Raw genomic sequence first — 15,273 nt, 5'->3', positions numbered from 1 at the left:
CAACATTTCCTTTTACATTGTCGACCCAAGGGATTTGACATTATTACGTTTTCATTAAGCATCTTAACCAGGGAGTCTGACCTTTGCGCAACCTGCCATGTCGGTGTGAGTGCGTACTTTAATATCACACGGTCCGGCAACACCACAAAACGAGGGGGCGAATCAAACCTCCCCCCCCCATCACCACCCTCTTGGTGGTACGCTCCAAGTTCCACAGAAGCCTTGAGGCTGGAGGAGAAGATGGAGGAGAGACCACAGTGATGGGGGGCAGGGGGAGGATCTAAAAAGCAGGGCAGGAGAGGAGGGGAGACATCAAACTGCTGTGGTGGTGGTGGAGGTCGTGGGGGTGGTGGTGGGGGTTCAAACCTGGAACACAACCTCTCGCTGCTTGTGGGCGGGAACCAAAACCTCCAACAGATCTCCCCGTCAGCAGACGGATCAGACGAGGAGGAGCAGAGGAGGAGAAGAGCAGCGCGAGGAGATAAGAACAGAACGAAGAGATCCAGGTTCACCTGAGCTCAGCCAGGACCATCGAGGACCAGTGAGGAGCCAGCCAGGACCAGTGAAGACCAGTGAGGACCCAGTGAGGACCAGAGAGGACCCGAGTGGGAGCAGAGAGAAGCTTCTTGTGGTGGTTCTGAGGGCCGTGTTGGAGGACCATCATGCTGGGTGTGCTGTTGCTGAGCACGCTCCTCTGTGGGGGCTGCAGGGCCGTGGTGCAGAGAGGTGAGATGAACCTTCAGTCTCTTTAATCACGCCGAGGAGCGGTCACATGACCCGCAGTGGAGGCCAGGGATTGGTGGACAGGGATTTTGAAGTTGAAGAAATCAGGATTATAATGGTACCCTCCCTGCGATGGGTTGTTCACAGGCATTTTAGTTCAGCACATAGTGAGACCGAGAGTTACCTGGGTGGGGAAGTCCTGCTTTTAGTTCAACGATAAGGGTGGAATTAATGGATTCATCATTGTTTTATTATTTAATTTAGTTAATGAATTGTATTCATTAATTTACTCTGTAAGAAGTAAAAAAAAAAACAATGACAATCAAGTAATTGAGATAGTTTGAAGCCTGGTAGGTGACATGGGAGTATTTACTTTGTAAAACGCATGCACGCTTCATAAAAAAATTACTCCCATCTCACCTTCCGGGCTCCATAAAATAACTGCGTTACTCAAGAATATGAACATAACGACTAACATAAAATCCCAAGATCTCAATTCTCCATTCATTCATTCATTCCCCTATTTCCTCTAATAGATCAATCACATTGCTAGAATCACTTAGCGATGTACAGAAAGCCTTCCAGGAAGGCCAGAGGGGGGCTGATTCACGGTGTGCGAGCCGCGCTCTGACAGGCTTGTATGTTGGGGCTGATCTGTGGAATCCATTTGGTAAACAGACCTGGTACTAATGGGAAGAACACACTTCCTCTTCAGTGGGCTCCGGGGGGGGGCCCTATACGGCTCCTCAGGGCCCCGGCCAGGTCAATTAGAGCAGGCAGATGACACCAGGAGGCAGAAGGACCACTGATGATAACCTTGTTCTGTATAGCCCAGATAGAGCGGTCGAGAACTGGTACATTTTCAGGTGGAAAGACATGATACTTACATTTTTAGTACGGCTTTACACACACATACGAAGATATAAAAACAGCCACGCACAAACGCGAACACTTGGCACACACACACACACACACACACACACACACACACACACACACACACACACAAAATCATCACCAAGCCCTTGCGACTGGACGACATTTAGATTTAGCGTGTGAAAAAGGAACCTTCCAGAAAGCCCGCGCCCACCGACTGAAGCCGGGGTCTGAGGAGGGGGGTCGGGGTGAGTTGATCTTGGCCTTGGGATGAAAAACTGAGGCAGATTATTTATTTTATGGCAAACCTCGACACCAGGAATGTCTCTGTTTGCACACATGCCCGCAGACGGTCAAGCATCCCACACAGATTCTAGTTCACTCTCTTCTCATTCCTTCTTCATTTTTTGGACATTTATACTTTGGTACTAACAGAGATTGTAGTAATCTTTTAATTCGGACGATTCTTAGAGGTAATCTTAGTGGTTTTAGTGTTTTTCTATCTTTAATGTTGTTTTATTTCTGAAAATATTACTCCTAACCAAAACTTAACTCAACTATCTAACCACCAGCTAAACACTTGCTGGTGGGATTAATATAATTCATGGAATGCATATTCTGCAAAATAATGTTTGATGTTGCCATCATTTGTGAAGGAATCTATCGATGTGGATCTGGATCCTGCCCTGTATTCACCATTTCATTCTGGTTTGTTCAGATGGAGAAATAATCAACCAGATCAAAGGGACCAACGTGGTCCTGGACGAGATCAAAGAGCTTCTCAAACAGCAGGTGAACACATCAGACCTTCACCACTTCACCACTTCATCAAGTTTCAGTCTTCACATTCACCCTTCAACCGAGTCCTGGTTATTGAGAACATCCCTCAACGATGACATCATCGTGTTTTAGTCTTTATGATATGGCACCAATTCTGATACCATGTTATTAACAGTGAGGTGTGTGTGTATATGTATGTACTGTATGTATGTATGTATGTATGTATGTATGTATGTATGTATGTATGTATGTATGTATGTATGTATGTATGTATGTATGTGTGTGTATTATTGTGTAAGAGATGGAAAACCACTCCGGGGTTCTGGATCAACTATCAAAACCAGGGAAGATCTGAAATAATCAATGAATTGTTATATATTCCCTTTTTCTTTCCCAGATCAGGGAGATAGTGTTCCTGAAGAACACGGTGATGGAGTGTGAGGCGTGCGGTGAGTGAAGCAGCAGAGAGCCTCCTTAGAGAGATGAGCAGTGGCTGAGCATTGGCTCCCACCAAAAGGAGGCTTAGCGCCTGGGAAGGAAGGCTTGCCTCCCAGGTTCAGGTCTGATATGTGATCCCATGCTCTGTTTCAACCCACGCTCCTCTCGGTCTCTGTCCACAAAGCCAGAAAAGACCGCTGAACGAAGGCTAAATGTGATTTCCCCATCTGGGATGAAGGATGATTTCCTTATCCTAATACAGACGTTTCAAGACTCAAGATGTACAATGTTTCTAGGCTGGAGATGTGCAGCGTTTCTAGACCCGAAATGCACGACGCTTCTCGACTTCAGATGTACAATGTTTTTCTAGACTCAGTTTGTTCAGTTCCCTTTGTTAGAATAGAGATGTACAACATTTCTAGACTCGAGATGCATGACATTTCTAGACTGGAGTTGTACACCGTTTCTAGACTACAGATATACACAGTTTCTAGACTAGAGATGTACAACGTTTCTAGACTAGAGATGTACAAAGTTTTTACATCGAAAGAGGACCTCACCTCCGCGACCCCCTCCCCACCCATGCCGTCACTCTTCCTCCCCCAGGGATGGGAGGGCACCAGCCACGCCCTTCCTGCGTGCCCAACCCCTGCCACCCGGGGGTGCAGTGTATGGAGACCCCCCAAGGAGTGAAGTGCGGGCCCTGCCCTGATGGCATGGTGGGCAACGGGACCCACTGCACCGACGTGGATGAGGTGAGACCACCACAGACCCGAGTCCAGGGGTCCACCCATTTGTTTATTGCTGGTAGGATCATGTGGTGGGTTGCTATGCAGGGCCTGTCGTGATTAACTCTAGTTTTCTTCTTGTATAAAAATAGTCAGTTGGTGTAGTCATGGTACTGCCCAGTTCCTTTTGGGAGCAATGATTCTAGTCAAAGTTATAGACCTCTGTAGGCTCTGGTTCCCTCGGTCAAATGTCTATGGGAAATAACATGTTTTTTTTTGAATGATCGTACATAACAAACTCTGTAGGTGGCGAAGAAGTGTGTAGTTCAAAACATGACGCAGCTTTTACTTCTTCGCCACCTACAGAGTTTGTTATGTGCGATCATTCAAAAAACCCATGTTATTTCCCATAGACATTTGACCGAGGGAACCGGAGCCTCTGAGGCGGGACTTATTCTTCAGAGGTCCATAAATGTTCATGTTAAGGGTAGGGGTTTGAGGCATGATAAGCTCATCTTCAGCTTCTGGGAAAGATGCTACGCCACCAAATTAACCTGAAGATATGGAAAAGGAAGCAAATGGATGCACCTTATCGTTGTGCTCGAGCTGAAATCAAGAACATTTTTCACGCATACAATAAAGAATTAAGAATTGGCCCCTTTGATGCATAACTTTGGGGCATTTTTTCAGACAATCCAAAACAACTGGTTCCAATGGACCATAAAGACCCGGGTTGACCTTTGACCTGCCCCCCCCTCCAGGGGCCGCTGTAGTTCTGACCTGTACTTCCTGTCCTCCCGCAGTGCACGGTGGTGCCGTGCCACATGGGCGTCCGCTGCGTCAACACGGCCCCCGGGTTCCGCTGCGGGGCCTGTCCCGCAGGATACACGGGGCCCCAGGTCCAGGGGGCAGGGCTTGCTTACGCCACCGCCAACAAGCAGGTGAGTCTCACTGGAAGACCCCCGCCAATAAGACGCTACACAATGCTAAGTACTATTTTTAAGTGTCAGGATGTACAACATCCAATAAGTGCGTAAGAGGGGTGTGGGGAGTTGGGGGGGGGGGGGGGGGGGTAAGGGGGGGAGGCTATGCAGAGTCCAGGTGAACTCTGAGATAATAATGATGATAAACGATTATTAACTGAGATTAAGTATGTGATTCTAAATAAAAAATGAGGGGGGCAAGAAGGTGTATTGGTAAGGGGGTTCAAAGGTCGAAAAGTACTGGGTGTGAACCCCAATGTCCGCAGCCAGCTGAAGAGGTCCAACCCCACCTGCCTGCTGTGGATCTTAACAAATCACAGGCATGCAAACTGGTTTGGGGTGAAAAAGGTGAGAATGATGTGTGAGGCAAGGAAAACACAGACCCACCAGGGGGTTCCAGGGTTATACTCCGGGTTAAAAAATAAAATAAAATAAAATAAAATTATATAAAAAAGAATTCTAAAAACATTAATAAAAAAATTAAAATTTGACCTGCGCACGCATGTTTTTTTTTGACCTGCGCGCACATGTTTTTTTTTTACCTGCGCGTGCATGTTTTTTTTTGGAGCTGCGTGTGCATGTTTTTTTTTCTACCAAAAAAAAAACATTTTTGACCTGCGCGCAGGTCCAAAAAAAAACATGCGTGCACAGGTCCAAAAAAAACATGCATGCAGGTCAAAAAAAAATATGCGGGCGGGTCAAATTTTTTTTATTTTTTTTACAATTTTTATTCATTTATTATTATTTTCTTATATATTTTTTATATAATTTTTTTTTTTTTATATATATATATTTTTTTTAACTCCCCAAGTTTATTTTTTACTTATTATTATTTTTATTATTATTTTTTGGCATCCTCCTTGGTCTGTTGTTGTTCTGGGATGCACTAGCTTTATTTGCACTCAGTGGCCCATCCTTGTCAGAGGCCTTCTGTACCTGTGAGGTAGAATGGAGGGGGGTCCAATTTTTCTGTCTCTCATATGTGCACACACAGCTCCAAGTTGTCTCTATACTATAGAAGAACATTACTGTATGCAACCGTGGCTATCTGTTGCGGGGCTTTCCCACTAAGATAGCTTTCTTTATAAAACATTAGTATTCATTTTTAGTGTTTCTCATGTCACAGAAACCACAGTGAATCCTGTGTTTCTGTGCCCCGCTGTGGTGTTGACAGCACAGAGCTCCGGTACCGTTACAGGACAGCGGTGGTTTCTTTCAGCTTGTATTGTATTCCAATTTTAGCAAAAACACACATAACATTAGCTTGAAAGAAAAAAACTGTTTAAGGATGCTTATCTTTGCATGAATTTTAGGATGACTCATCTGCCAATGACTTCAAGTTGGTGGCGTTTTAACCGGTGATTGTTGCGCCAAACTGTTTACAAAGGGACACTTGCTTGCGACGCAGAAAGCGCCTGCTAGTTGACCTGCCGGGCGGGACGATCAGTACTTCCCCACATAAAGAGCTTAGTTCTGATTGGATCGCTTCCCAAATCGTCCCGCTTACATTTTCGTCTCATTTTTATTCGGTAACGAAAGTGTCAAAAGATTGTCGTAGTTTTTGTCATCCTAAATTGATTTTTATTTAGTTATCGTCTCGTTTTCGTCAGACTGTAGACCCCTCCCCTACCCCCAATGTTTTCTCAATGGATCTCCACGAATCACACAAGTGGCCAATTTTGTTAAAAAAACTGTGAATTTCGCCGAAAGGTGACTAGTTTGCATGCCTGAAATCAGGAGCATCTGCTCAATGAGGATAACATTTATTATCTTAGATTAGGTATTGATCATCTTCGGTTCCTCATGTTGTTTGATGTTCTTCTCTGTTCCTATCTGAAGGTGTGCAGGGACATCGACGAGTGTGAGAATCCCACGAGCGCTGGATGTGTGGAGAACTCAGTGTGCATGAACACACCTGTGAGTATAAGAGCGATCGAATGCTGGACATAGAAGCTCAGGAACAGTGCCGTGACCGGCTGAAAACATTATCACTGAACTGAAGGGCAAGGAAGAGCCGCTGAGAGAATTACTGTCTTCATGATACTGCACCACTTCTGATCCACATGTTATCAACAGAGGTGTGTGTGTGTGTGTGTGTGTGTGTGTGTGTGTGTGTGTGTGTGTGTGTGTGTGTATTATTGTGTGTCATCAGGGCTCCTACAGGTGTGGTCCCTGCATCAGTGGCTACATCGGGGACCAGAAGCGAGGCTGCAGGCCGGAGAGGGCCTGTGGGAACGGCCAGCCTAACCCCTGCCATGCCAGCGCCGCGTGCATCGTGCTCCGCGATGGCAAGATAGAGTGTCAGGTAGAGGAAACATCACCGTACTACTACATACCACACACAACTATCATGCTACTACTACTGAAAATCGTTTTGGAACAATAGACAAATAGCACACTGAGGTGGAGAGTGCATTGTGTGAGTTCTTTAAACGGTTCGGGTTTTTCCTCACCGTCTGTTCAGTGTGGAGTGGGCTGGGCCGGGAACGGATACCTCTGTGGACCGGACACCGACATCGACAGCTTCCCCGACGACCGGCTGGACTGTCCGGAGAAGAACTGTAACAAGGTGAGGTGTTAACCTGTCTGTCCCCCCAGAAACATGTTCTGGAAGAAACCAGACAGGCAGACAAACAAGAAAGATATCTTACCCTGCCACAAAGAAAGCCATATAGACTTCCTTCTGAAGTCTTTGATAAGATAGATCTCTCGGTCTTGCCCTAGAAGCGATATCTTAATTAAATGATCCGAATGGTCCAGAAGATGACGTGTATCTTGTTTCCCAGGACAACTGCCTTACGGTCCCCAATTCTGGCCAAGAAGACGCCGACGGCGATGGGATGGGAGACGCCTGCGATGAGGACGCAGACGGAGACGGAATCCTCAACACACAGGTTCAGAAGTCACCTCCTCTACTGTCAGCATCAGTAGTCACACAATCAGGGAGTCACACAAGCTGGTTTGGAGACCCGATGGGTGCTGGTTACATTTTCTGTAGTGTGTGTGGATGATGGCTGATTTTAGCAGCCTCATCTGGCCCGACTCACACTGATTGGACTCTGGTGCTGGGCCATCACCACACACACTCAGGGAGAGACGCATGGCAACATGGAGCACCATGTATCTCTACAATAAACCAGTTTATGGTTGATTGATTGCTCAATGCAAAACAGGTGTGCAGCCTCACCCAGCCCCAGAGTCCAATCAGTCTGACTCGGGCCAGGTGAGGCTGCTTAAACTAGCCATCATCCACACACACTCCCACCTCGTTATAGATATTTTGATATTTTAATCTGTGATATGAAGTTGAAATGTCATTTTTATCCCAAATATCCACTGCTTACCTGTATGTCTGTACCCTACTTGTTCCTTAAGGATTTACACCACATGATTTCACTGTAAGTCACTTTGAATAAAAGCCTCTTCTAAACATGTAAAGTAAGTCCTAGATTGGGACTTCAGCTTGCATTTCATCGAATGTCCCAAACCGAACCAGTCCAACTAATCAATCGTAGATCCATCCAGAGCATGGAGTCGATCATCAGATCTCCATGGTGACTGACCCATGGCTCTCCTCTTCCTCGGGTTTCTCCCTGCCAGGACAACTGTGTTCTGGTGGCCAACGTGGACCAGCGCAACGTGGATGAAGACGACTTTGGCGACGCCTGCGACAACTGCCGCGCCATCAAGAACAACGACCAGAAAGACACGGACGTGGACAAGTTCGGAGACGAATGCGACGAGGACATCGATGGAGACGGTTAGCACGTTGGGTCCTTCCTCCTGTTTTGATTCATTCAACTCACGACATATTTGTAATCTAATTACATACACAAACACATGTACATATGTATATGTGTATTTACACAACGAGTTCATGCAAAACGATGCCACTCAATGTGTAAGAAAGGTACATCTAGGTGGTTAACAACCTACTTAGGCTCACGACTATACACATTATAAAGGTACCAAATTAACATACACATTAAATACAGCCAATCACCACAGTCTCTAGAGTACTATGAAGACACATAACCCTAATATAACAGTAGAATACTCTATATAGGAGTGCTCTGTAGGATATGAAGGGTAGAAGAGCACTCGATATACCATGTGACCAGACCCTCTCCCCTCCACTGCTGTCGACTGCAGGGATCCTGAACCACAGAGACAACTGCAAGCGCGTCCCCAACGCCGACCAGATCGACCGGGACGGGGATAAAGTGGGCGATGCATGCGACAGCTGCCCCTACGTCCCTAACCCCGACCAGGTACTAACACCACCCCGCCAGAGGGAACCAAACACGAACCAAACGCACTCTCCTATACACCAAGTCCTGTAGAAACCGTACATGTTAACAGTAAGTCATGTAACAGCTTTATCTTTCCACTTAAGTGGAATCTTTTCCATTTAGTGGATGTGTGAGTGTATTCGCCAGAGCCTGCATTGTGAGGGGTCTAAGATACATGCACATTAGGAAGAACGGCATTATGGGTATTATTCCGGTTATTAACAGTGCTCTAACATTCCTCCCCAGCTGGACGTGGACAACGACCTCATCGGGGATCCCTGTGACACCAATAAAGACAGGTCAGCCGACTACCTTACCCTGAGACGCCTGGTCAAGCATTTATTAAGTAAAGTCAGTCCCTTAGCAGAGATTAAAGTCCTCAGTGAATTACAGGTGGGGCTGAGAAACAGGCAAAGCATATTCTGAGAATTGGAGTCACTACATAAACTCTGATGCATGCTGGTTAGTCTGGTGGTAAGGGGGTTCAGCGCTCAGCCCAGCGGGACTGAGTACGTTCCCCAGTGTTATATGTTGGATATGCTTGACCCTGTCTGACCCCGCCCCAGCTTTCCTTTTCGTGTTTTTTCTTTCTGTCACGATATATTGCAAATTTACTAGAGACATCTGATGTGTAAGGGCTGAACTTGATGAATGAAAACGGGGGAACAAATAAGCAAACATAAATATATAAAAATGTACGTTTACATTTTGAATTTACAAATTTTTATTTTTATTTTATAAATGTACAAATTCAAATTTTACATTTTTTCAATTTAAAATGACACGACAAATGGACACTAACGTCATTGACCCTTGACCTCCCGGGGGGGGGCGGTGGTTTCCCCAGCGACGGCGACGGTCACCAGGACTCGCGGGACAACTGTCCGGCGGTGATCAACAGCTCCCAGCTGGACACAGACAAGGACGGACAGGGGGACGAGTGTGATGACGACGACGACGCCGACGGGGTCCCGGACCTCCTGCCCCCCGGACCCGACAACTGCCGACTCATCCCCAACCCCCTGCAGGAGGACTCAGATGGTACCACCCGTCTGTCTGTCTGTCTGCAGAGTGTCTCTTTGTCTGTCTTTCTACACAGTTTCTGTCTGTTTGGATGTGTCTGTCTGTCTGTCTTTGCATGTAAATATGTTTGTGTATCGCTGTCTGTCTATCAGTCTGTCTGGTCTCTCTGTCCCTCTATCAGTCTGTCTGGTCTCTCTCTCTATCAGTCTGTCTGGTCTCTCTGTCTCTATCAGTCTGTCTGGTCTCTCTCTCTATCAGTCTTTCTGGTCTCTCTGTCTCTCTATCAGTCTGTCTGAGTGTTTGTCTGTCCTTCCGTCTATCAATCGATCTATCTTTCTATCTAACTATCCGTCTTTCTATTTGTCTGTGTATCCGTCTGTGTATCTGTCTGCCTGTCCATCTATCGATACATACCTCTGGATCTGTATGTCTTGGAGTGTGTGTGAGTGCCTGTCCTTCTGTCCACCAGTCTGTTTCTCTATCTATCTGTCTATCTCTCGGTTTGTTGACCCGGCTATCAAACCAATCTCTGTGACCGTGTGTCTGTCTCTCCATCCGTCCCTCCCTCCCTGTGTCAGGTAACGGCGTGGGGGACGTGTGCGAGAAGGACTTTGACAACGACACCATCGTGGACACCATTGACGTGTGTCCGGAGAACGCAGAGGTGACGCAGACGGACTTCAGGGAGTACCAGACGGTGGTGCTGGACCCCGAGGGAGACGCCCAGATAGACCCCAACTGGGTGGTCCTCAACCAGGTGGGCCTGGAACAGGAGATACCAGAAGATGTGCTTCCTTAATCCCAGAGGGGAAGTTCAGGTGTCACATCTAACAAGATATGTGAAAGGTTATCGGTAATCGTGGTCATCAGAAGACGGTACCCAGATTTGAAAGGAGATAAAATAATGAATGAATGTACTGTATTTAAAGAACTGCATGTGAAGTAAGTGAAGTAAGTTTAGTTTTTTCTACTTCGTAAACCCTTAAAAGTAAAATGCATCATGAAAATATATTTTAAAGAGTTATCTTTTGTCTATTGGTTATTATGGAAGGCACTTAAACCTTGGTTCAATTTCCTGAAAGTCAAATGGACAACACCTTTCACCAACATGAAACCTAACCAGTCTATGAAACCCAACCCATTTCTCTCTCTCCCCAGGGAAGAGAGATCGTCCAGACTATGAACAGTGACCCTGGACTGGCAGTTGGTGAGTCCAGGCGCTAGAGATTAACTGCTGTATAAGCATCCTAAAATACCCAGGGTGCACTGCAGGAGGACATGTGTTGCCCCTTGAGGAATGCCTCCTCTAATCCGGCCATTGATGGCACCCAGCTATTCCCAGCCCATGAGATAATCCACCAAGTGATGAGCTCATTAATAATACATCTAAATCTGAAGTGATATTAGTGTCCATTCTAAAACAGATGGTTGAGAATCCACCATCATCTTCTGGAGGTGCCAGTGTCCCCCTTGACACTGTAGATATCTGGGTTTGATTCCCGGCCCTGAATAATGTATCTGTGTGTATTTCTCATAATATCACTGTATGTACTGTATTTGTCAGGTCAATATCACCTCTGCATGTTCAGAGCCCCCTTTAGCTGTGACGTGTGTGTCATCCTGAGTGATTGATTGGTGTCCCATTTGTCCAAAATGTCAGCTCCCCTTGCACCAATGATCAAAAGACTTTGAAAGCGGATCGATTTTTATAATATATCATAATTACCCTACTTGTATGAAATATATAGAAAGATCTCACTCACACCTCCCGGTGGAATCCTCTCTATCGTTGGCAAGGTTACACGGCGTTCAGCGGTGTGGATTTCGAAGGGACGTTCCACGTGAACACCGTGACGGACGATGACTATGCTGGCTTCATCTTCGGCTACCAGGACTCGTCCAGCTTCTACGTGGTGATGTGGAAGCAGGTGGAGCAGATCTACTGGCAGGCCAACCCCTTCCGCGCCGTGGCCGAGCCAGGCATTCAGCTCAAGGTCGGTCTGCAGGCTGCGCCTTTTTTTATCACTGTTTCGTCTTTCCAAGGACATTTTGAAATGTCTGTCTGGAAAAGGCCATTGAGTGCTTTTTTGGCAGCATTCCTGTGGTTCATGGCAAAAGAAATGTTGGATGTAGAATCTCCTAAAGTGACACTTGACACCTTCATGGCAGTTATGAAAAGCCTTTAAGAAATAGTATATTTTTGGCAGTTAATACAGCATAATTTATTTGAGTCTTTAATTTCACAAAGTAAATCCATAATCATCAATGGGCCTAACAGGGGATGGAGAACAGGGTTATAGCCAGGCTAATGGCCAAGATTAATGATTATATGATATAGAAAAATAGTATTTATTTTGGTATTTACAGAATATTATAAAACCCTTACTCTGAACAATGGACCTATTTTAAATATGGACGACCCTACTTGTCATCACTGGACCAATTAAAAAAAACAAAAAACATTTATAATTGCTAATACTTAAGATGTTGGACATGGGCCTCAATGACCCTCTGACCTCTTGTGACCAGGCTGTCAAGTCGACCACGGGTCCAGGGGAGAACCTGAGGAACTCTCTGTGGCACACGGGAGACACCTCCGACCAGGTGAAGCTCCTGTGGAAAGACGCTCGCAACGTGGGCTGGAAGGACAAGACCTCGTACCGCTGGTTCCTCCAGCACCGCCCTGCCGACGGTTACATCAGGTAAGAGTAACCCGTTTCAGAAGGCTCCTCCCTCTGTTCTGAAAGATACAATCTTGTATAATTAGGCAGGCTTTTTCAATATATTTTCACGCTCTGGTTGAAAGCATTGAGATGTGGGGAAATCAATCCAGCATTAGTTTACAACGTCAGCAGATGCTTTTATCCAAAAATGTTTGGTAAATGGCAGGGACATTGGGTTTCAAACCCCGAACCATTCGACTGAGAGTCAAAGAACCTTATCACTACTAGACCATCCTGCTCTGTCCATAGTCTGGATAAGATGGATAGATAGATGGAGCACTCACATCTTCTGGATGATAACCGTTATCCATCAATCCTTAATCGTCTGTTTGTGGGTCCGTCGATACGATCCGTTCTCCATGTTTTGAACAGGGTGCGTTTCTTCGAGGGAACGCAGATGGTCGCGGACACGGGCATCATCATCGACACAACCATGAGAGGGGGCCGGCTGGGGGTCTTCTGCTTCTCCCAGGAGAACATCATCTGGGCCAACCTCCGATACCGCTGCAATGGTACGTCATTACAGAGTAGTAGTAATAGTGGTAGAAGATAACATTAGGTAGTAATGACTAACCAGGATGCATCAGAGTTTATGTGGTGACTCCAATAGAGCAAACTTCATGGAATGCCTTGGTTTGAAGTCATGGTTGTTTCTCATTGGATTAGATGTACATTGAACTTTGGTGTTTATCTATCTCAAATAGGGGTTATATAACAATGTCAAAGTGTTTGAGGCTGTGTTACTGGTTTTGAATTGGAACCAATTGGAGCCGATTGGAATCTGCAATGACACTCAGTGTGACCCGCCAATGAAACATTTTAATTTGTTCATTTAACTTGGTATTGAGGGATAACCTTGCTTTTGTTTGTCTTTGACTGCCTCCAGATACACTTCCTGAGGACTTTGAATCATACAGAGGCCAGCAGGTTCGGCTAGTTTCCTAGGCAACAGCAGAATGGAGACTGAGGCCAGGGAATTCTGGGAATCTTATAACACCAAAAATAAGAATTGGAGAATTCAAAAGATTAAAGGAATTCTTTAGAATTTGTAAATGCAGAATAAGTCCAATGAGGATGGCGAATAAATATAATAATTGTGAATCCTGTATTTTTTCTATTTTTGACGTTGACATTTTGTATTCTTTCTTTTACAATGATGCTAATGTTGATCCTTTGACGTTCTTTTTTTAGAGTCTTGATTGATATTGCCAAAAATAAATATAAATATTCAGCTTTTCATGATCGGGAGAATTTGGAAGACTGCAAGAGTTGCAGATGAATAATAAATAATGTATTTGCTAATCCTTGGCTGTATTCTTTGGTAAAATCAAGTATCGTAGCGAAATACAGTTTTTGTCATATGTTATTTGGCATTTTGTAAATCCGTTCTGTTGGAAGACTCATTGCGTTGACCGGAAACGGAAAGAGGGGCTGGTTGTAGTCTTTTCGCTCGGTTCTAGCCCTACTGTTCTGTACTGTCAGAACCGAGCGAAAAGACTACAACCAAACATAAACAGCCCCATTTCCGTTTCTGGTTGTGGACCGGTTTCCGTTTCAATGGGATTTACAAAATGCCAAATAAAACACGACAGAAACTGTACGATACTTGATTTGGAACATCAACGAACACCACTAACCACTCGGTTACATTTCTGAAAATTAATGTTTAGGGTTGTTATAAGGACAGGTTTGTGAATGCCCATAGACAGCAATTCTGAAGAAGGCAGGGGCGATTTGAAATGAGCCGAATACCCGAGACAGGACCAATAGTCAAAATTTTGGTGTCAACCACTCTATTTCATCGTAGACAAACAAGAAAGGGGGCTCAATGTTCAAAATACCGGAATTGTCCTTTAACTTATCGGCTTTTGAATTGTATTTCAAAATCTAAATTGAGAAATAATTCTAATTTCATAACCATGCAGAAATGGGCTAAAAAACATCTTAAAGACAGTGTCAAGTCATTGTGCATTTCCGGCACAATGTAACAAAAAATGACACTGGACATTTTGAATCGCTATATTCTATATTCTGAGTATGTATGTATGTATGTACAGAGAAAAAGTGTTGTCCACATTCAATTTTGTTGACATTTTCTTTTATATAATAAACAAACAGTTCACATGAGGAGATTCACACTGCAACAAATAAATACTACAGAACTTGTACTAGGACTAACTGGACAACAGTAATATGCTAGCCGCACTAGAAGCTTAAAGTTGACTTTAAAACAGAACTGGTTTGCCTGGGCCGTACACATGTTTCAATGGATTGCAGACATTAAGAAAAAACCTTTGTCATTAAAGGGACATATCCAGATTTCAAACCCTTGGAACGACGAGCTGCACAACATAAAAACTTACAAATTCCCGTTGACCAAACATTAGGAACACACTTTTTTTTTTTTTTTAAGTATGCCACTTACCCACGTTGTGAGCCCCTCCTGGGACAAACATTGATATCCTTCGCAATTTCAACATGATCTGAGCATGACACGTTTACAAACCAGGATCTTGTAATGAGAAAATAAAAAAACGTCAGTAACTACAGGAGTACACTGGGGACAAAAAAGACCTTCACATCAACCATCCCTCTTAATGCATTTCAACAGCAGAGCCAAATCGAATAGGTGATTGTGAACAGCATACAATTTGTGACTACTTTCTGTACAATACTCGGGAGTGGCAGTTTCTAGTTTTTTAATCTT

At 44.8% G+C, this 15,273-nt stretch overlaps 1 protein-coding gene across 1 annotated transcript; it reads left to right on the top strand.

Annotated features, from left to right (window-relative positions):
• Positions 1-588: 588 nt before the first annotated feature.
• comp (cartilage oligomeric matrix protein) lies at positions 589-13,634 on the top strand. The gene is made up of 19 exons (XM_084473386.1): positions 589-726; positions 2,318-2,391; positions 2,777-2,828; positions 3,424-3,572; positions 4,349-4,486; positions 6,368-6,445; positions 6,681-6,833; positions 6,993-7,097; positions 7,315-7,422; positions 8,129-8,288; positions 8,681-8,799; positions 9,067-9,119; positions 9,668-9,861; positions 10,422-10,600; positions 11,002-11,050; positions 11,641-11,837; positions 12,373-12,545; positions 12,939-13,078; positions 13,453-13,634. The coding sequence occupies exons 1-19, from the start codon at positions 663-665 to the stop codon at positions 13,509-13,511; spliced, it is 2,244 nt and encodes a 747-aa protein (XP_084329512.1). The 5' UTR covers positions 589-662; the 3' UTR covers positions 13,512-13,634.
• The last annotated feature ends 1,639 nt before the right edge of the window (positions 13,635-15,273 follow it).

Source organism: Micromesistius poutassou (genome assembly GCF_964030765.1).
Source record: "Micromesistius poutassou genome assembly, chromosome: 9".
In the NCBI taxonomy this organism is placed as follows: domain Eukaryota; kingdom Metazoa; phylum Chordata; class Actinopteri; order Gadiformes; family Gadidae; genus Micromesistius; species Micromesistius poutassou.
The sequence above is the reverse complement of the archived record's forward strand: the minus strand, read 5'-3'. Positions and strand labels throughout refer to the sequence as shown.